Source organism: Pogoniulus pusillus, chromosome 5, assembly GCF_015220805.1.
Source record: "Pogoniulus pusillus isolate bPogPus1 chromosome 5, bPogPus1.pri, whole genome shotgun sequence".
In the NCBI taxonomy this organism is placed as follows: Eukaryota; Metazoa; Chordata; class Aves; order Piciformes; family Lybiidae; genus Pogoniulus; species Pogoniulus pusillus.
The window spans coordinates 5805684-5829296 of NC_087268.1; the positions used below are offsets into that span (position 1 = coordinate 5805684).

General features: G+C 43.5%; 1 protein-coding gene across 1 annotated transcript; it reads left to right on the top strand.

Annotated features, from left to right (window-relative positions):
- Window positions 1–377: 377 nt before the first annotated feature.
- Window positions 378–6823, top strand: LOC135175603 (toll-like receptor 7). The gene is given in 3 exon segments (XM_064143935.1): window positions 378–812; window positions 2638–2714; window positions 3240–6823. Coding segments are annotated over 3 exon segments (3342 nt in total). The 5' UTR covers window positions 378–688; the 3' UTR covers window positions 6381–6823.
- The last annotated feature ends 16790 nt before the right edge of the window (window positions 6824–23613 follow it).

Genomic DNA, 23613 nt, shown 5'->3' on the forward strand with positions numbered 1-23613 from the left:
GGGGAAGAAGGAACTTGAGCTTCTGCAAATCTTAGCTGTCTGAAGTGAATGTTTCCCTTATGTAATGCGTTTGTCACCTACGTGATTGATCTTATGCCCTGCTGCCAAGTCTTTTGCAAGTGGGAACCTTTTGGGGTTCCCAAAGACTTGGATGTTCATCTGCTTGCAATAGCTCTTATTAGAGTCCTTTATGGTATGATGCTGTAGATAAGTGAAATCTCTGGTTTGAAATGAAAACCCTATTCAAAAGTAGTGAGGAGAGCAAAGTGCATCACAAGACACCAAAAGGAAGGAAACACCCACCCAAGCAAACCAAATAAATCGCTTTTGTGACAACAACTCATGTGACTAATCATAGAATCATAGAATCAACCAGGTTGGAAGAGACCTCCAAGATCATCCAGTCCAACCTAGCACCCAGCCCTATCCAATCAACTAGACCACGGCACTAAGTGCCTCATCCAGTCTTTTCTGGAAGATGTGAGCATTTGTTTAAAAAGGAAAATAAAAGAGCACTCATTTTTGTGAATAGAGGAGTAAATGAGCTACTGTTGCTTTAATTTGAAATACAAATGTTTGAGGAAGTAGGTTACAACAGTCGTTTCACATTTGGTTGTTTCTCAAGCTGCAGTCCAGCTGAACAGTAGTGAAAGAGTAGTGATTACTGTTGTTTTGAGTGAGTTGTGTCATGTTATATTCTTCTCTACACCTAAGCTGCACCAACAAGGAATCTTTTATGCTGTTTGCTTCTGCTCCGGTTTACAGTCTCCTCCGATGACTGATCTGCCAGATCTGGAAGCACACAGGAAATGGTAAGTTAAACTTTCATTTCAAATTTACTTGTTAGACAGTATCACAGTATCATCAGGGTTGGAAGAGACCTCACAGATCATCAAGTCCAACCCTTTACCACAGAGCTCAAGGCTACACCATGGCACCAAGTGCCACGTCCAATCCTGCCTTGAACTGCCCCAGGGACGGCGACTCCACCACCTCCCCGGGCAGCCCATTCCAGTGTCCAATGACTCTCTCAGTGAAGAATTTTCTCCTCACCTCCAGCCTAAATCTCCCCTGGCATAGCTTGAGGCTGTGTCCTCTCGTTCTGGTGCTGGCCACCTGAGAGAAGAGAGCAACCTCCTCCTGGCCACAACCACCCCTCAGGTAGTTGTAGACAGCAATAAGGTCACCCCTGAGCCTCCTCTTCTCCAGGCTAACCAATCCCAGCTCCCTCAGCCTCTCCTCGTAGGGCTGTGCTCAAGGCCTCTCACCAGCCTCGTTGCCCTTCTCTGGACATGCTCAAGCATCTCAATGTCCCTCCTAAACTGGGGGGGCCCAGAACTGAACACAGTACTCAAGGTGTGGTCTAACCAGTGCAGAGTACAGGGGCAGAATGACCTCCCTGCTCCTGCTGACCACACCATTGCTGATGCAGGCCAGGATGCCACTGGCTCTCTTGGCCACCTGGGCACACTGCTGGCTCATGTTCAGGCAGGTATCAATCAGCACCCCCAGATCTCTCTCTGTCTGGCTGCTCTCCAGCCACTCCGACCCCAGCCTGTATCTCTGCATGGGGTTGCTGTGGCCAAAGTGCAGCACCCTGCACTTGGAGCTATTGAACCCCATCCCATTGGACTCTGCCCATCTGTCCAGGTGGTCAAGGTCCCGCTGCAGAGCCCTTCTGCCCTCCAACCCAGCCACATCTGCCCCCAGCTTAGTGTCATCTTTGTCTGGAACTGTTCTGAAAGACTTTCACGAATAATGCAATTTTGTGCTTTCTAAATGCTAAAAAAGCTTCTAATCTAGTTAGAATTGGCCATACCTAATGGCAGGAAAGGAAAGCATTCATGTGTATAATACTAACTGGCTAGCATTTAATTGTACCACCACAGTATAGAATGAGTGTAATAATGTGTTTTCTAATTGATACCCCTTCTGAAGTGTCCTTTTTTGATCTGGTCCTTCCCACCACCTCTTAAAATGCATATGGAACACATACAGAAAAACTTTATTCATCAGCACCTACCTGTAACATTGCTGAACTTTTGAAGCATACCCTAAATGATTATGGCTCTGTGCATGTGCTAGTTAATATCAGCAGATCCCTGCTTTTCAAACTCCTTACAAAATGAAGCACAGACCTCAGAGAAAAGGACAATTCATATTCATACCTCTAGCTGTGCTTAGAAACTAACTTCTTATTGCAAAGATGTTGCATTAAGTCAGCTTTGCTTGTTCTAATTCAATCAATCTTTTCTTGATGTGTTTTTGTGTGCTTTTTTTTTCCCTGGTACTATAACAAACACAACGTTTTACACATGCAAATAGACACAGCACCAGAATGTAACAGTTTACAGTTAAAATAGCTAATGTGTTAAAAAGCATCAGCAAACAGAAGGATATACAAAGAAATGAAGCACAAAGATGGTAGGAGCCAGCCCAGCTCTACAAGAACACTTAGGGTTCTAAAAATACTGTACTACATGTGAGTTTGAAGTCTGAGCATTGTGAATACCTCAGGCATTTTTGGACTTCTTAAGAAACCTCTAAACATATTTTTGAATATTTTTAAGGCCCAGATCCATTGCACCTAATTTTAGGCACCTAAGCATGCAGTGTTAGTCTCTGTTTGGTGTGTAGGCAGGCAGAGCTCCATCCACATTCAGAGCAGAAGAGCCCCTTCAGCAGAACCTTCTCTCTCCTTCTCTCTTACAAATGTCAGTGCAGCCCAGTTTGATGGCAGTAGATTGAGGAACTTGGATAAGTGCCTAAAATTAGGTGCCTGAGTGTCGTTGCTGAGTATGAGTTCATGTAGAAAATTTGTGGCAATCTAAACTTGAATCTCACATTGCCCAAATCCTGCTCGAGTTCTTGGCCAGAGGGTTTTCATTTGGTTCAGCACGTCTTTAAAAGTTGATTCTAGTTATTTCTTTGTCAAGAGCAGCAGACTTGTGGTTTGACCCCAGTTTGCAGAAGAGGTTTTCCTTCCTTCTTGTAAAGAAAGATAAGCTGCTGGAGTTTGATCTGCAGCACTTGTCAGTATTTCCCTTGGTGGCTGCAAGTACATTGTCCATGGCTCTTGAAGGTCAGCACTTCTCATCCTGCTGTGACTTGCATCAACTGAAGATTGTAACTGGCATCCATTTAGCCCTATCGGCTCTGACCAGTAGGTGGTTGATATGATATCCTATGAGCTGTTCTCGTTGCATCAAATTAATACCTCCCTGTTTCCTTCTTTTTAGGTGCCTCGTGCAAAGATGTCAAATGGATTTCCATTTGTCTTGCTCTTTCTGTTTCCTGTGCTGCTATCAGGAGCTTGGTTTCCCAAAAGTTTACCTTGTGATGTCAAAGCCTCTGAAGGCAGCGTGATGGTGGACTGCACCGATCGGCGTCTCACCGAAGTCCCCAAAGGGATCCCTGAAAATGCTACCAACCTTACCCTGAGTATTAACCACATCCCCCATATTTATCCAACATCTTTTGCTCATCTTGTAAACCTCGTGGAGATTGACTTCAGATGCAACTGTGTGCCTGTCAGAATGGGCCCCAAAGATAAGGTGTGCACCAACACACTAAAGATTGAGGATGGCAGTTTTGCTTCCTTGGCCAGACTGAAGTCATTGTATTTGGATGCAAACCAGCTGCTGGAAATACCCCGGGGTCTTCCTTCTAGTTTAAGTCTCCTGAGCCTGGAAGCCAACACTATGTTTTCTATTCAAAAAGCCAATTTGTCAGAGCTAGCAAACATAGAAGTACTGTACCTTGGCCAGAACTGCTACTACCGTAATCCATGCAATGTTTCATTTGAAATCGAAGAAACAGCCTTTCTGGAGCTGAAAAAATTAACAATTCTATCCCTGAAGGCTAACAACCTCACTCATATTCCATCCAATTTGTCCTCTACTTTAAAGGAATTGTATATTTACAATAACATGATCCAAGTGATTCAAGAAAATGATTTAATTGACCTTCACAACCTAGAAATTCTTGATCTCAGTGGTAATTGCCCACGTTGCTATAATGCTCCATATCCTTGTACTCCTTGCCCCAAGGGCACAATTGAGATACATCCAAATGCTTTTAATTCACTGAAAAACTTGAGAACTTTGCGACTTCACAGTAACTCTCTTCAGAGCATACCCAGCAGCTGGTTTAAAAATACCAAGAATCTCAAAAACCTTGACCTCTCCCAAAACTTCCTCTTCAAGGAGATTGGAGATGCACAGTTTTTGAAGTTTATCCCCAGCCTTGTAGATCTTGATCTCTCCTTTAATTTTGAAGTGAAGATGTATTCTCCATCCTTGAATTTGTCTAAGAGATTTTCTTCCCTCACAAGTCTGGAAACTCTGAGGCTCAGGGGTTATGTCTTTAAAGAACTGAGAGAAGAAAATCTAGCTCCATTGATCAGGCTTAGAAATCTAACAGTGTTAGATCTTGGGACTAATTTCATTAAAATTGCTAATCTAAGTGTGTTCAGTAAATTTCCAGCTCTTAAACTCATAGACCTCTCAGTGAATAAAATTTCTCCTTCTTCAGGTGAAAGCAACTTGTATGGATTTTGCTCTAACCCTAGCGTTTCTGTAGAGCAGGACAACAGGCAACTGTTACAAGAGATGCATTATTTCACCTATGATGTGTATGGGCGAAGCTGCAGGTCCAAAGACAAAGAGGCTGCATCCTACCAATCTCCAATTAAGGAAGATTGCCAGAAATATGGAGAGACTCTGGATTTAAGCAGAAACAACATATTCTTTATTAACCCCTTGGACTTCCGTGATCTTAGTTCCATCAAGTGTCTCAACTTGTCAGACAATGCAATAAGTCAAACTTTAAATGGAAGTGAATTTTCCTACCTGTCTGGCTTGAAATACCTGGATTATTCTAACAACAGGATTGATTTGCTCTACTCCACTGCTTTCCAAGAGCTAAAATTTTTAGAGGTACTGGACCTGAGCTATAACAAGCACTATTTTCTAGCAGAAGGTGTTACTCACGTGCTCAGTTTTGTGAAAAACTTGGCCCATCTGAAGAAGCTGATGATGAACGAGAATGAGATTTCAACTTCTATTAGCACTGGAATAGAAAGTGAGTCTCTTCAGATTTTGGAATTCAGAGGAAACCGTTTAGATATTTTATGGAGAGATGGGAATGTCATATACTTGTCATTCTTCAAGAATCTGACCAGGCTGGAACAATTGGATATCTCCTTCAACTCACTTAGTTTTTTACCTCATGAAGTTTTTGAAGCTATGCCTCCACAACTCAGGATCCTCAACCTAACCAACAACAAGATGAAGAGTTTCAACTGGGGACACCTCCAGCATCTAAAAAAATTAGAAACTCTGGACCTCAGCAATAACCTTCTGGCCACTGTTCCCCGGGAATTGTCTAATTGCTCTTCAACTCTCCACAACTTGATGCTTAGAAACAATCGCATTCAACATCTGACCAAACATTTCCTCAGAGGGGCTTTTAATTTGGAGCACTTGGATCTCAGCTCAAACAAGATCCAAATCATTAAGAAATCTAGCTTCCCTGAAAGTGTCATTAACAATCTGAGGATGTTGCTCTTGCACAACAATCCTTTCAAGTGCAACTGTGACGCCGTGTGGTTTGTTTGGTGGATCAACCAGACTCAAGTGACTATTCCTCTTTTGGCCACAGACGTAACGTGTGCTGGCCCAGGGGCACATAAAGGAAGGAGTCTTGTTTTGTTGGATCTGTATACCTGTGAGCTAGACACCTCATATTTGATCATGTATGCTCTGTCTGCTTCTACTGTCCTAGGCATTATGGTACTCGCAGTGACAAGCCATCTTTATTTCTGGGATGTGTGGTACAGTTACCATTACTGCACTGCCAAGTTGAAGGGCTACCAGCGTTTATCTTCACCAGATGCTTGCTATGATGCCTTTGTTGCCTATGACAGTGAAGACCCAGCTGTGAATGAGTGGGTGATGACAGAACTGGTAGAAAGACTGGAAGATCAAAAAGCCAGGCAGTTCAATTTATGCCTGGAAGAAAGGGACTGGCTTCCAGGACAGCCGGTCTTTGACAACCTCTCCCAGAGCATTCAGCTGAGTAAAAAAACCATATTTGTGCTGACCAACAAGTATATTAAAAGTGGCAGCTTCAAGACAACATTTTACATGGCCCACCAGAGGCTTCTAGATGAGAAAATGGATGTCATCATCTTGATATTTCTTGAGAAAGTGTTGCAGAAGTCCCGGTATGTCCGGCTGAGGAAGAGGCTGTGCAGAAGTTCTGTGCTGGAATGGCCAACTAACCCTCGAGCTCACCCCTTCTTCTGGCAGTGCCTGAAAAATGCAATAGCTACGAGTAATACTCAGTCTTACAACAAGCTCCTCCAAGAAACTGTTTAGCTCTACACTTTTCTGTAAATATTCTTGTGATGCAAAAAACCCTAAACTTCATTTGGAGAAACTGTTGAAGCATGGAGGATAAATGTAACTGTGATGTTGTACCCCAAAATGAAATGCACAATTAGTCCCAAAGCTGATTGTTCACTTGTTTTGCTATGACAAGAATGAGCAGAAACTGTTGCCAGGCAGATGTTTAGCTGACATGCACCTTGCTTGGTTTTGATTGCTGCACAGCAAGAGAAGATGCACTACCCACTGGAAGCCCTTGGTTTAGAACAGGATCGCCACTTCCAGCTTTCAGTTCACTGGAGGCCTCCAGCACCTCCTGTGGCTGGGTCAGGTGTGGTGGGTGAGTCACTGGTTCGGCTTACTCTAGTACACAGACTGCTGGAAGGAGTTTGGCCATGCCTAAAGTTGCTGCTGCTCAGATCACTCTTTGAGTAAAAGTGATTTTAATAGGAAATTATAGCCTCTGTCTTTGGTCTATTTATGAAAAACAAGAAAAAACATTTGCCCACTTATTTGCCACAGAAAATGCCCTAAGCTGAACTCAAGATTTGATTTTAGGAGTAGGGAAAACTACAGAATGAGTAACTTTCATTTTGGAGCCTGCCATTTCTGCCTGAGCCACAGCCAGCCTTAATCACAGGGGAAAGGAAGTTCTGTTGGGACTGTGGTCAGGGGCTTTTAGAGGTGTGGTGTGGGAACTCTCTCAGTGCTGCACTGTCAAAAATCTCATCACTGAAAATACTCCAGAATGTGCATCTGCTGAAGTGGAAGGTACTCAAGAAACAAAATCAGAAGGGCTTGCAGGTTGTGCGTTGGAAGGAGTTAGAAGATAAAGGCAGTCCCTGTGCACGAAGCTGCTGCTGTGTGAGAGTGAGGAGGGGAAGCAGGGTAGCAGATAGGCTGAGGGCAAGGCAAGAGGCTGATCATGAAAATGAAGTAAAAGAAAGAGGAAGTGTGAAGAAACAAAGAAAGGAAGGTAAAAAAAGAAAGTGGAAGAGGTGGATAGAACGATGAGAACTCCAGATAAACTAGCACATGGTAGATGTTTAATAAGCACTTGCTGCTGATTTCCAAGTAACCTCTTTGCCTTTCACTTGCCTCCTTGGCTTCTGGCTGATGTGGTTCTTCCCTGAGGACTTAGGGCTCCTTGTCAGCTTTGTGCTGTCAGGTTTAGGAACTCAGATTTCCTGTTTACATCAGATCTATGTTACAAACTCTTGTGTATCACCTGGGATGGTGCTAGCAGATTCAGCCAGGGGCTTGCACCTGAGGACATGCTAAAGTGACAAACGTGTCTCTGCCTGTGCAGACTTTCTCCAGAACAAAAGGCAGTCATTCAAAGTGCAAAGTGTGTAAGCCCAAGTCATACAAGGAAAGCATCCATTCTACTGGTTCTTTAGCCGTGCTGTAGTGCTCCAGAACAGCCTCAAGCCCTCCTCAACCTCCTTGTCTGACATGAATGAGTTAATGTCTTAAACGTTGTGTGCGGCAGTAGCCTTGCAGTGAGGACAAAAGTGTGCTTTGCAGTTAAGACAAGGAGCAAAATATGCCAGCTCAGGAGGGTTTGCATATGTTCCACCAAGGTAAGGCATTTTGGTGTGTACTGTGCAGAGCATATAAAATACAGGGTCTCCGTGCTGCCTGACTCAATTGGTAGAAAGGGTTAACGCTGCCCTTCCTCCTTCACACACTTAAGCATTGTTAGGCACCACCTTGCAATGCTCACCATGCAAATTAAGAGGTAATTGCTGGAGCAATGAAGCAACACCCCCTTTGGCAAGGAATAAAAAGGACATGGACACAGTGGCAGTTACACACCCACCACCAAGGAATGGACAAGGTGAGACACTGCTGCAACCCTGCGTGGTGATCCAGATCTTTACCTACTTTATCTCTCTCTTTCTCCTTCATCTCCTCCTCTTTCTGTTAAGCACATGCAGGTACATATACACACATACACATATAACTTTAGACGGGCAGCTGTCTAAATCTCTTTTTGTATGGACCTATGGTGACAGTCTCCTTAATTCAAACCAAATATATCATTGAATCTGAGTCAGTCCCTTTTCCTTCTTCCCTCTTGGGTTGAGCAGGAAGTGACAACAGGTCCCTCTCCCACAGCAGCTGCTGGGACACCACTAAATCTTTAAGCTGGGAATGGATACAACATTAAGACACCCATAAAAAGGGAAGAAAGACTGCTTAGAAACATAAATATTTGAGCCCACTCCCAGCACAGCCTCATCAAACACATGAGAGTGTTTCAGCTGAAGCCTTTTGTAATTGCAGTCTCTGTGTGTGGCATGGGCTTGAGCTCTGCTTGCTGTGTGTGATTGCTGCTTCAGGAGGGTACAACTTCTCCCCTCTCTCTCAAAAGCCTTTTTCTTTCTTGTCAAGAAGTCTGGTTGACAGCTCTGGTTGACAGGAAACCAACACACTCAACTGCATTGAACCTGTTCATTTCAGCTGCTGCTGCTTGCATTTTTTCATCTCCCCATTCTGCCTGGTCCTTTCCTCTAAATATCCCCTTTCCAATTTAACTGTAGGCAGGCAGGCAGCCAAGACCACAAACAAAACCAAGAGGCTCAGGGGTGGCCTCATTGCTGTCTACAACTACCTGAAGGGAGGCTGTAGCCAGGTGGGGGTGGCCTCTTCTCCCAGGCAAGCAGCAATAGAACAAGGGGACACAGTCTCAAGTTGTGCCGGGGAAAGTATAGGCTGGATGTGAGGAAGAAGTTCTTCACAGAGAGAGTGATTGGCATTGGAATGGGCTGCCCAGGGAGGTGGTGGAGGCACCGTCCCTGGAGGTGTTCAAGCAAAGCCTGGATGAGGCACTTAGTGCCATGGTCTAGTTGACTGGCTAGGGCTGGGTGCTAGGTTGGCCTGGATGATCTTGGAGGTCTCTTCCAACCTGGTTGATTCTATGATTCTATGAAAACTGAGCTCCATACAACCATTGCACTTTGAAGGATACCTCTAATGCAACATGTCTCTGTATAAGAGATGCACAAAAAGGAAAAGTTATGATATAACTTCAGTCATGTAATACTTAGCTGTCACCCTACACATCCTATTTTCTCACTTGTTGCAAATAAGAAAAGAAACAGTTAGAGCATGATCAATTCCTCCTGAACATATTCTTAACAAGCACAAGCAATATCTGTAAGATACTTTTCAGTTGCAGTTGCCATATGCATTTAAGGAGTAAATCAAAGACAACAGATTCTCTCTTAGTATGGCTCCTTCCCAAACTGTATTTAGCTTCCCATGGCTGGTTATGAAGTGAGATCCAGTTCTAGAAAGTGCCTGGCAGAAAAGCTAGTCTGGCCTACAGACATTTTGGGGTTTGAATTCTCTTGAGCCTGATGTGACCCTACTTATGCATTGTGATGGTTTGGGTGTTCCCTGCCCCTCCACACTTTAGAAATCACCCAGACTAGACTCAGCCAGCTCTGGAAATATGAATGAAGCTTATATTTACAGCTGGCACAATGTACAAGCAGATATTTACAGTAGATACAGTTATAGACAGAAATAGACAAGGTAAAAAGGTAATACAGAAACACAACTCCCCTCCCAGAAACCTGAGTCCCCAGGAGGGGCTCTCAACCACCCCTGCACCTTCCCCCTACTCCTCTCAACCTTACTCCAGTCCCAAGGAAGAATGGAGGTTTGGCCAGAGGGTTATGAGGCAAAGTGGATTAGCCAAAGAAACAGAGGGTGAGGCCAGGGAGAGATGCAGCCTGGAGCTTCCCAGCAGCAGAAGTGCCTTTATGTTTTGATTTTTGTTTTTATACATCTCAGCAAGCCTACGAGTGAGGTAGACATCAGCCTTGTTTACCTTCCACAGCCTGTAAGCTAGTTCTTCTCACCAAAACATTCTAGCTATCCTCAAACTCAGACTAGCACATGCATATGCATGGTCTTTGATGGGTGATGGGCTGTAACCCCTAGCTCCAGAGTGCCTGCCAGCAGCCATACAGGTGACAGAGAAAGAGGAGAAAACATTTCTGCAAAGAACAACTGTGGTAGAGCTTAGCTTTGCAGCAGCCAAGACCTTCTGGGACTCTGTTCTTTGATCTGAGAACCAATCCCAGAGCAGTTCTAGATACATGCATACACACATATATATATAATGGATGTACATGTGTATAAATATATATATATATATATATATATATATATATATATATAAAACCCTTTTCATTACAAATTAAGAAAGAAAAGAAAAGAGAAAAAGAAAAAAAGAGTAACTTTTAATGGCCTGTAGCACAACAAAAGTTCTTCAAACCTCCCCAGTTGTATTTATTCTTGTCAATGGCTTACTAAAACCAGTTAATAAATCTCACAGAAGGGAAGAATGTGGCTTACATATTGAAAGGAAAATAAAGCCTCGGGAAACAGAACTTTTAAGAGTAAATATATAACTGGCTCTAAAGAAAGAGGAACCTAAGAGTACAAAAGGGACATTTTCTCAAAGTAACACTCTGTTCTCAGGAACCAACAACAACAACAATGAATCAACAGGCTGTGTCTGGCACTGTTCTCAGGTATGTTCATATATTATTCATTTTACATGGAATGAGTCTATATATTATATAATGCTATATATATAATGTAATATAAAATAAAATAAAATAAAATAAAATAAAATAAAATAAAATAAAATAATATAATATAATATAATATAATATAATATAATATAATATAATACAATACTAATGTATATTGAGGCAGTAGTTGTTTCTTTTGGATAAGCCAGTTCTTCTTTTCAAAAACAAAAGTGAAATCTCCCCTTTTCTAGTGTCTGTGACAAGGCACTTCAAACTAGTATAGGTTTTACCATGACTGGAAGAGCAGTAAGGGAAAAGGGCAGATGCTCCATTTATGTTCTCTCTCGTCTGGTGGTCTGCATGCCACAATGAAAAGGAAGCAGCTCAGGGTGCTCAGACTGAAATTCTGCCTCAAGCAACCCCCACCAGGAGTAGCCAGCTTGTCCTCAGAGGGTCTCACAGGAGACAACTTGATACTCTTAGGATCCTTTATGAGGAGAGGCTGAGGGAGCTGGGGGTGTGCAGCCTGCAGAAGTGTAGGCTCAAGGCAGACCTCATTGCTGTCTACAACTACCTGAAGGCAGGTTATAGCCAGGTGGGGGTTGGTCTCTTCTCCCAGGCAACCAGCAACAGAACAAGGGGACACAGTCTCAAGTCTCAAGTTGTGCTGGGGTATGTCTAGGCTGGATGTTAGGAGGAAGTTGTTGCCAGAGAGAGTGACTGGCATTGGAATGGGCTGCCCAGGGAGGTGGTGGAGGCACTGTCCCTGGAGGTCCCCAAGAAAAGACTGGATGAGGCACTTAGTATTTAGCAATCAAAATGTTGTATTCAGAAAATTGGCCCTGTGAATCATAACAAAGTCTTGAATTTGGGTATGAAGCAATTTATTCATTTGGGCAAATCAGGATAAAGATTTTTAAGAGTACAGCTTGTTTGAATTTGCCCTCAACCATCTATAATGAGGCTTTCAATGACACTAAATGAATCTTTTTTACTTCATCTTTAATGCTTGTGTATCTCAACAAATTGAGTTTCAGCAGTTATTTGGCATTTAAATTACTGCATATCCTTGAGTTATTAGACATCAGCTATAACAAGCAGTGCTCTTTGGTGGCATGTTTTGAACAGAACATCCTATTTGAAGAAAACCTTCCTAAAGTTTTTTAAATATAAGCTTGACTGTGTCTCCATCAGTAAGGTCCAAACTAAGAAGCTCTTCCCTTCAAAAATCAGGCCTCGGGGAGAACTATCTTGTTACCATGTGCAGAAATAGAGACATGTATTGGATAGGATGTTTTAAGCACCTCATCTCTGGCACATTTAAACTTACAATGGAGTTTTATACATCTCTCTGACTGCATCTGAAAATCTTCTAAGGAGCTTAAGCAAACTTTATCTCCAAAAACATGAGCCTAGATTCTCATCTGGGAAAATCTTAGGTACTTTAAATCCATAGAGCTACTTGATTTAAGTCAGAACTAATTACAGATAGCTGTGTGGTTAAAGAGTACTACACAACTACAGCTGCTTCACACTGGTTCTGACACAGCACAAGCATTAAAATGTCTGCCAAGTTAACTAGTGGAGTTGCAGTCCACTATGCATGAAGTTGATTTGTAACCAACTGCAAGCCTTAGACAAGAAAATATTCCTGTTGGAAAACACACACGTTCCCTTAAATCAGAAGGGAACCCGTTTGCATTGCACCTGTTCATTCCAGAAAATCCAAGATTCCTGTCTTGTGTCACCTGCATGAATTTAGGCAGCCAAGCACCATTTGTCCAGTCAGTTCCTTTTCTAGCAGCTGCTGTGGCTTCATCTGCAGTACAGTAACAGCATACTTCCTTTTTCTTCTCTGAATATCTTTGGAAAGCAGATGTTATCTCCTCTTCATATTGTTTATACAGTTAGTCTGTTTAATTCCCAGACCTTTTCTAAAGCACTTGCTTTCAAGTGTATTGTGATGGTTTGGGCTCTTACCCGCCCTCCCACACTTTGTAGGTACCCAGCTAACTCAGACGGCCCCTGGGAATATAGATGAAGCAATTTATTTACAGCTAGCAGAATTTACAAGCAGCTATTTACAATATATACAGTTATATACAATTATATACAGAAATATACAAAGGATAAATAATATAAAAGCACAACTCCCCTCCCAGAAACCTGAGTCCCCAGGAGGGGCTCTCAAACCACCCCAACACCTCCCCCAGCCCTCTCAACCTTACCCCAGTTCTCAGGAAGAAGAGAGGTGCGGCCAAGAGGTTAGGGAGCAGGGTTAGTAGGAGCAAGGTTAACAAGATGCGACCAGGTCTGAAGGCAAAGGCAGAAGAAGAAGGACAAAATGGAGAATGTTTACTTCTTCTTCCCAGAGTTCTCAGCGTGCCTGTGAGAGAAGTTGACATCAATTGTTTTCATTCCACTGCCTGTTATCTAGTTCTTTTACCAAAACATTCCAGCTTGCTTCTAACTAGCACATGTATTTAGACACTTATTTCTGCCTTTATTTTCAACGTGTGCATTTGAACAGGGGACTTGTAGTCAGTCTCTATTCTGAGAGCCACTTTTTGGTATGTAGCATGGTCTTCATGAAAGATCCATGGCCAAATGCTGACTATGTTGAGGGAGAAAAGATTTGGGTATACACTATCTGTACAGCATTGGGTTCCTCCTGTGAGGAAGTGCAGAGCTGCAGCCATAGAGGGAGGACTGGTGACCTCCAGCAGATCCCCTAGACGTGGAGGAGGAAGGTATGTGATACATCACAGATCATGCCCATTTTGGAAGGACATTTTCTCCTGGCTGATTGATATCTTTATTTTTGCTGGGAAGTACAGTCCTCTTAAGTTTTTCATCTCTGCTTGTAACTTAGAAAGCTTGCCCTGAAAGTATCATTTTAATATTCTGGTACAGTGCTCTTCTGATTTGCCATGCCTATTTCATGTAATTTTAGTGTTTTTTTTTTTAGTGAAGTCACTGTCTGACAAAGGGATTTTGAATGAATAAATCTGTGTTTGACAGGTGAGTTTGATTAACCTATTTATGAAAGCTCCCATTTACTTTAACTGTTCAAGCAGAACCATGGCATAAAACTCTGATGAGGTTCATGATTTTTGTTGGCATGCAATAGACCTTCAAGGTGTTCCAGAGTGAATTGCACTGGCAGCTGCCAAATGCTGCTGTAAGCCCAGATAAATTTGTCTCTAAACACTTTCTGAAATCTGCTGCTAACTGAACTAGGATCCACAACTTCTGGATTTAAAACTTGCTGTCATTCTTTTTTCTTGATTTAAAACCTATCCTGTTTAAGGGCATATGGTGATAGAATAGAATAGAACCGAGTAGAATTAACCAGTTTGGAAGAGACCTCCAAGATCAGCCAGTCCAACCTAGCACCCAGTCCTGTCCAGTCAACTAGACCATGGCACTAAGTGCCTCAGCCAGGCTTTTCCTGAACACCTCCAGGGATGGTGCCTCCACCACCTCCCTGGGCAGCCCATTCCAATGCCAATCACTCTCTCTGGCAACAACTTCCTCCTAACATCCAGCCTATACCTCCTCCAGTACAACTTGAGACTGTGCCCCCTTGTTCTGTTGCTGGTTGCCTGGGAGAATTGATCAACCCCCACCTGGCTACAGCCTCCCTTCAGGTAGTTGTAGACAGCAATGAGGTCTGCCCTGAGCCTCCTCTTCTCCAGGCTGCACACCCCCAGCTCCCTCAGCCTCTCCTCATAGGGTTTGTGTTCCAGGCCCCTCACCAGCTTTGTCACCCTTCTCTGGACACGTTGAACCAGTTTTTCAAGTTTTACCCCATAATCCATGCCCATGAAACCCATGCTCATCTCTAAACTACGGATGCATGGATCGCACATAATCACGGACATCTCCTGCTTTAGTTTGGCACACGCTTTTCCCAACCCAAATGATGAGTACTTATTGGTGTAGGAAACAGAAGACAAGCTCAGAAATATTATTTAATGGCATATGTTGTAGCAGAACCAGAATTAAAACATTTGTTTCAAAAATCCAGTTCTGGGCCCCCTAGTTCAAGAGGGACATAGGGCTGCTGGAGAGAGTCCAGTGTGGAGCCACAAAGATGGTTAAGGGAGTGGAACATTTCTTTTATGAGGAGAGACTGAGAGAGCTGGGGCTCTTTAGCTTGGGGAAGAGGAGACTGAGAGGTGTCCTCATCAATGTTTATAACTATGTAATGGGTGAGTGCCAGGAGGATGGAGCCAGGCTCTGCTCAGTGATGACCAAACACAGGACAAGGAGCAATGGGAGGAAGCTGAGGCATAGGAAGTTTCATGTAAACATGAGGAGAATTCTTTTCCACTGTGAGTGTGACAGAAACTGGAACAGGCTGCCCAAGGTGGTTGTGGAGCTTCCCTCTCTGGAGATATTCAAAACCTGTCTGGACGCATTCCTTTGTGATCTGGTATAGATGCTCCTGCTCTTGCAGGAGGGTGGACTGGATGATGTTTAGAGGTCACTTCCAGCCCTTGGAATTCTATGATTTTGTAAAAAAATTCCTACATCTCTATTCTTTTTCTAGCACTTGTTGCCATAAAAATTCCATTCACAGCCTGAGCAAACACCAAGAAACAGTTGTTACCTGATTTTCATCAAGCTGCAGCTGATGTTTGAATCTATGTGATGCCATCAGAAATGCAGAGCATTTTTAACAGTACAAAACCAGTATCCTGGACATACAGAAAGCAGGTAAATGCTAACATTCCTCCCATTCAAATGCAAATTCAGTGGGGCTGTTTGAGTGTCTTCTTCAGTTTATAACCAGAAGAGAGACTTCTCAATGTCATCTGGACTGCAACGATACAGGAACAAGCCAGGTTGCCATAGCAGCTGAGTATTTGGTTAAGCAGTCAGAACACAGGGCAGCACATCAGGTTTATGAACCTTTTTCAACATGCTAGGTGATGTTGACAACAAAAATTGAAATCAGTGAAAATTCATTTTGAAATCTAACATCCTAATTGTTCACCTTGAAATGTCTGTTGTAGAACAGGAAAGCAAACGACATCCAAACTGCTGTTATATATGTATATATAAAATCATGGAATGGTTTGGGCTGGAATGGACCTTTAAAGGTCATCTACTCCAACCCCTCTGCAGTAAGCAGGGACATCCTTAAATCAAATTGCTCAGAGCCCCATCCAACCTGACCTTGGTTGTTTCCAGGGATGGAGAATCTATCACATCTATGGGCAGCCTGACCCAGTGTTTCACCACAGTCATTGAAAAAGAGATGTTTTCATTACCTAGTCTAAATCTGCTTTCTTTTAGTTTAAAACCATTATACCTTGTCCTCAAAATGTACCTAAAATCTCTCTGGAGCCTTACCTGGCCTTTCTTCAGGAGAGGTGTTCCATCCCTCTGATAATTTTTGAGGGAGCTACTCCAACAGGTTCATATCTGTCCTGTGCTGAGGACTTTGGAGCTGGACACAGTACTGCAGTTGAGGTCTCATGAGAATGGAGTAGAGGGGGAAAGACCTTACAGAAGTGCAGAGACATATCTGTAGCTGTTTCTTTGTTCACTGCTGCAGTCACTCCATCATAGGCAGCCACTAGCTTGGTCAGGCAGGACTTGCCCTTGGTGGAGCTGCCTTAGCTGCCTTGGAACAGCTCCCTGATAGGCAATACGTCTATTATATACCACAACATAGACTGTTCCAGCAGACATGTCATATCATTTGCTGCAAAGGAGAGTGGAAGTAGATATTTAGGAAACATTCAGAATATCCTGTGCCCTTCTGTGATGGTTTGGGTGTTCCCTACTCCCCCACACACTTTTGAAATCACCCAGACTAGACTCAGCCAGCTCTGGAAATTGAATGAAGCTTATATTTACAGCTAGCACAATACACAAGCAGATATTTACAGTATATACAGTGATAGGCAGAAATAGACAAGGTAAAAGGTAATACAGAAACACAACTCCCCTCCCAGAAACCTGAGTCCCCAGGAGGGGCTCTCAACCACCCTTTCACCTTCCCCTTACCCCTCTCTACCTTACCCCACTCCCAAGGAAGAATGGAGGTTTGGCCAGGGGGTTAGGAAGCAAAGTGGATTAGTCAAAGAGGCTAGAGAGAGAGATACAGCTCAGCCAGTTCCCCAGCAGAAGTGAGACTCCCTTATCTATGTTTGGATTTTTTACTTTATACATCTCAGCAAGCCTATGAGTGAGGTAGACATCACCCTTGTTTTCCTTTCACAGCCTGCAATCTAGTTCTTCCCACCAAAACATTCTAGCTAGGCTCAAACTAGCACATACTGTAAAATTCAAATGCTTTTATTAAATATTTCATATGATTGGTTGGTTTTGATAAATTTTTAACCCATCTTTACTGCATTTTATTGAATCCTAGCTGAAGAGCACAGTCTTCTCAGTGGTCAGATCAACTGAATAGCTATCACACTACCACTTAATCATGATTTTAATGATAGGCTTTGATGACAGTTCTTTTGTCTCTTTGATACCACATTCTCCCTCTTTTTTTCTTCTTCTTTGGAAGTTATGAGAATCCTGTCCACAACATTTTAATAATTCTTTCTAGCCACATGCTTTCTTTCTTTCTTTCTTTCTTTCTTTCTTTCTTTCTTTCTTTCTTTCTTTCTTTCTTTCTTTCTTTCTTTCTTTCTTTCTTTCTTTCTTTCTTTCTTTCTTTCTTTTCTTTCTTTCCTTTATTCTTCCTTCCTTCCTTTCTTTCTTTCTTCCTTTCTTCCTTTCTTCCTTTCTTCCTTTCTTCCTTTCTTCCTTTCTTTCTTCCTTTCTTTCTTTCTTTCTTTCTTTCATTCTTTCTTTCTTTCTTTCTTTCTTTCTTTCTTTCTTTCTTTCTTTCTTTCTTTCTTTCTTTCTTTCTTTCTTTCTCTCTTTCTCTCTTTCTCTCTTTCTCTCTTTCTCTCTTTCTCTCTTTCTCTCTTTCTCTCTTTCTCTCTTTCTCTCTTTCTCTCTTTCTCTCTCTCTCTCTCGTATAACAATATTACAAATGTCCTAATCTTCACCTCGCCTTTCTCCTTAAATATTATTGTCGTTTTGAGGCCGGTACAACTCTCTTTCCATGATACTTAACCTTCTATCCAGAAAAAGGAAATGAACAAAGCTGACCAGGGAAATAAAGGTGCCTGAATGATGGTACTACAAGTCTGACCTGGCACATTCAATTGAGAGCCTCTTTCCTGTTTTCAGCTGGCTTTAGAACGTTATAAGAGCAATACAAACACATTGGCATACACAGACACATCAAAGCAACAAAAGTCTGATGAGTCTTTCAGAGAGATGAAAGATTTCTAGCATTTTCATCTTCTATTGGCAATAAATCCTATTTCAGTTAAGTAGTCTTTACAGTCTGTGTTGGTATTTATTTAGGGAGGCATCTAATTTCACTGCAGTAGCGATGAAACTCAAGATGAACTCTGCAATTCTTGTTGTGCAAACATCCTCTACGAATTCAAATTCAGCTCCTAGCTTCTCTGTTTAAATTGCATGGAATACAAAAACTGAGGCATAGAAAAATCTCAGTCCATGGCTGTGTTTATTTATTGTATTACTTTTTAAAAGCCAGTGCTAAGTACCTGTGATCAGGAAAATCAAACTCTTTTTTTAAAGGAAACTTGAATGCCTCAGTTACAAGTTATATGAATCAGGAGAGCCCTGCAGAGGGACCTGGACAGGCTGGATGGGTGGGCAGAGGCCAATGGGATGAGATTTAACAAGGCCAAGTGAAGGGTTCTGCACTTTGGCCACAACAACCCCAAGAAGCACTGCAGGCTGGCTGGAGAGCAGCCAGGAAGAAAGGGACCTGGAGGTACTGATAGATAGTAGGCTGAAGTTGAGCCAGCAGTGTGCCCAGGTGGCCAAGAGAGCCAATGGCATCCTGGCCTGCATCAGGAACAGTGTGGCCAGTAGGACAAGGGAGGTTATTCTGCCCCTGTACTCAGCACTGGTCAGGCCACACCTTGAGTACTGTGTCCAGTTCTGGGCCCCTCAATTCAAGAAGGATGTTGAGGTGCTGGAAGGTGTCCAGAGAAGGGCAACAAAGCTGGTGAGGGGCCTGGAGCACAAACCCTATGAGGAGAGGCTGTGGGAGCTGGGGGTGTTTAGCCTGGAGAAGAGGAGGCTCAGGGGTGACCTCATTGCTGTCTGCAACTACCTGAGGGGCATTGTAGCCAGGTGGGGGGTGGGCTCTTCTCCCAGGCAACCAGCAATAGAACAAGGGGACACAGCCTCAAGTTGTGCCAGGGTAGGTATAGGCTGGATATTAGGAAGAAGTTCTTCACAGAGAGAGTGATTTCCCATTGGAATGGGCTGCCCAGGGAGGTGGTGGAGGCACCGTCCCTGGGGGTCTTCAAGCAAAGCCTGAATGAGGCACTTAGTGCCATGGTCTGGTTGACTGGGTAGGGCTGGGTGCTAGGTTGGCCTGGATGAGCTTGGAGGTCTCTACCAACCTGCTTGATTCTATGATTCTATGATTTTACTTTGGTATTTCCTATGTTCTGGCTGAGTCCAAGTATCCAAAATGCTGCCACTTAACATTGGAATGAACAGTTCCTCTGTTCTTGGCTGTGATATGGATCATCTGAAAGAAGGGTATGGAGATGTACCTGAACTGAAACTCTCAGGAAACTGCAAGAAGAAAGTTTTAGAAGATTCTTTTCAGGGCCTGAGCAATCTGATGAAAATAAATCTAGACAGGAACCACTATCAGAAAGCAATTGAAATGCCTCATGATTTATGCAAGAAAGTGGTGGAGAGTGAAGATGAATCTTCTGCTAACTTAGCAAGTCCCAGGGAATTGCTGGCTGATGAAAACCGTTTATGTAAAATACCAGCTGGGTTTCCATTTCCTTTAACCACTCTGAATTTGAGAAATAATTGCACATCTTCTGTCAGCAACAATTCTTTCAGCACTTGCAATGTGGCACAACTATTTGGAGGAGAATCAGCTCTACATTAATTCCTAGAGGGAAAAAAAAAAAAAACACCCAAACCATAAAAAAAAAACCCAAAAACAAACCCCAAAGACTCCCAAAACAAACAAAACCCTTAAACCCCCCAGCCTTGCTTCTCCCACACCTGGCAATTGTGCCTCCCTAGAGGCTGAAACAAACTGCTCCCTCCCTGGGGCACATGTGCCTGGGGACAAGGGCAGCACAGAGTCCATTGGGGCAGTGGCTGTGGGTGGTCGTGGTGTAAGCTGTCCAAAGTGCCTCCTAGGCTCCATCTCCCAAACCCTGTCTTCCACTCCCTATACCCACAGCATGGGTAACATTGAAGCCTTCCTCCAACTACACCTCCCAGCTGGCTTTATGAAAATGAGCAGCAGTGTGCCCAGGTGACCAAGAGAGCCAATGGCATCCTGGCCTGCATCAGGAACAGTGTGGCCAGGAGGACAAGGGAGGTTATTCTTCCCCTGTACTCAGCACTGGTCAGGCCACACCTTGAGCACTGTGTCCAGTTCTGGGCTCCTCAGTTCAGGAGAGATGTTGAGGTGCTGGAACGTGTCCAGAGAAGGGCAACAAAGCTGGTGAGGGGCCTGGAACACAAACCCTATGAGGAGAGGCTGAGGGAGCTGGGGTTGTTTAGCCTGCAGAAGAGGAGGCTCAGGGGAGACCTCATTGCTGTCTACAACTACCTGAAGGGAGGTTGTAGCCAAGTGGGGGTTGCTCTCTTCTTCCAGGCAACCAGCAACAGAACAAGGGGACACAGGCTCAAGTTGTGCAGGGGGAAGTCTAGGCTGGATGTTAGGAGGAAGTTGTTGCCAGAGAGAGTGATTGGCATTGGAATGGGCTGCCCAGGGAGGTGGTGGAGTCACTGTCCCTGGAGGTGTTCAGGAAAAGCCTGGCTGAGGCACTCAGTGCCATGGTCTAGTTGACTGGCTAGGGCTGGGTGCTAGGTTGTGCTGGATGATCTTGGAGGTCTCTTCCAACCTGGTTGATTCTATGATTCTTCTGAGTTCAACTACTCAACAACAGATATGACCCAGTGAGTTTTGGCTCTGTATCATTTGTAGCTTTTTGACTCATCTTTTCATCATGGACAGGTCCCAGGTATATCAATATCCCTAATGTCTCCTCTAAGCCACTTCCCTCCTGTAACAGTATTTAAGAGGTTTGCTGTTCAAGGACTCTATAATGAACTCCTAAAGCCCTGCAGAAATCTTAAATATCTTCCTATCCGCAGTTTAGGATCCCTATTTATCAAACAAGCTGATCTCAGCCTCTCACTAAGCAAAGCACAGTTTCTTTGTCTGGCCACAGTATATCACCTTTATCACAGGGTAGCAACAACAGTGCTATCAGTAGGAAATCAGTCAAAACCAGATACACACCTGCAGTAAATAATATGCCCTTGCCAAAAGATAAGCCCAGCAATGATATATCTTTGCTGAAAGCTAGGTGCAGCACCTTTGATAAATCCTTCAACGTTCAAACAGTGCTTTTCCTTCACTGATAAACTGTGATTTGAAGCTGTTTAGAAGATATCACGTTTGAATTTCTCTTTTGATAACATCAGCCAAGCTTTGAAAAATACCAATTTTTATTTCCAACCTAACTTGAAATATTTAGATTTCTCCAGTCATAAAAAAAGACATTTTCTCATTGGGGTTTTCATGAATGACCTACTTCATGGGAGCTGGATTTTGGTGAAAATAAGCAGTACTTTACTGTGGCAGGGGTAATACCTAAGTTGAGTTTTATCTGTCTATTTTAAGACCTTGAAAGCAACAAAATGGTATTTATGGAAGTCTACCTCAAGTGTTATTCACATGAGTAAGGAAGTGCCAGGAGGACAGAATGATGGTGGAAACTTTCACTCTGTTTTGGAAGTCACACGTGGATGTCTCTCTGAAGTGTTATACACTACTGCCCACACCATGGGTTAAAAAAGGAAGAATTAGTGGGCTGTGCATATTTGCAGGGCTACAACCTCATCAAGGTTATAGATGTGTAGGGACAGCACACACAACTGGAATCCTGTGAGCTTGGAAACAGGCTTTTTGGGAAGCACAGGCCAGGGTGGTGAGGTGGTGGAGTTATGCTGTATGTTAGAAAACATGATGAACCAGGTAAGAGCAGGAGGATCAATGTGAGTGACAGTGTTGTGGATATCTGCTACAGACCACTTGATCAGGAAGCAGAAATAGATGGCAGACAAAGGGATAATGTCTGCATTTGCACATCCTCTTCCTCATTAGAGTCTTCAGCTGCCCTAATACCTGCAGAAGGCACAACACAATGGGGTGCAAGCAGTTTAGGCTATTTGTGGACTGTGTTAAGGTCTGCTAGTTATTATAATGGTTACTGTTTGGTATTATTTCTAGAATTAATGTCTTCCATAACCATGTAGAACAAATATTAATATTAATATAAAAATTCAGTGGTTGGGGGTGGTGAGAGTTCAGAATATTGAAGTTAATAGATATCTATTTTTATAGAATACCATCTCGCACCAATGAATTTCTCCCCTCCACCACAATGGGCGCAGGCGGCAGAATACCCCTCCACGACACTGACAAAGTCCCTGGCTTTACCTTCATGGCTACACAAAACACTCCCTAGAACACAGAACACCCCATAGAACACCCCATAGAACACTCCCATAGAACACTCCCATAGAACACCCCATAGAACACTCCCATAGAACACCCCATAGAACACCCCATAGAACACTCCCATAGAACACTCCCATAGAACACTCCCATAGAACACCCCATAGAACACCCCATAGAACACCCCATAGAACACTCCCATAGAACACCCCATAGAACACTCCCATAGAACACCCCATAGAACACCCCATAGAACACTCCCATAGAACACTCCCATAGAACACTCCCATAGAACACTCCATAGAACACCCCATAGAACACTCCCATAGAACACCCCATAGAACACTCCCACAGAACACTCCCATAGAACACCCCATAGAACACCCCATAGAACACTCCCATAGAACACCCCATAGAACACTCCCATAGAACACTCCCATAGAACACTCCCATAGAACACCCCATAGAACACTCCCATAGAACACTCCCATAGAACACCCCATAGAACACCCCATAGAACACTCCCATAGAACACCCCATAGAACACCCCATAGAACACTCCCATAGAACACCCCATAGAACACCTCCATAGAACACCCCATAGAACACCCCATAGAACACTCCCATAGAACACCCCATAGAACACTCCCATAGAACACTCCCATAGAACACCCCATAGAACACTCGCATAGAACACTCCCATAGAACACCCCATAGAACACTCCCATAGAACACCCCATAGAACACTCCCACAGAACACTCGCATAGAACACCCCATAGAACACTCCCACAGAACACCCCATAGAACACCCCATAGAACACCCCATAGAACACTCCCACAGAACACTCGCATAGAACACCCCATAGAACACTCCCATAGAACACCCCATAGAACACTCCCATAGAACACCCCATAGAACACCCCATAGAACACTCCCATAGAACACCCCATAGAACACCCCATAGAACACTCCCATAGAACACTCCCATAGAACACCCCATAGAACACTCCCATAGAACACCCCATAGAACACCCCATAGAACACCCCATAGAACACTCCATAGAACACTCCCATAGAACACCCCATAGAACACCCCA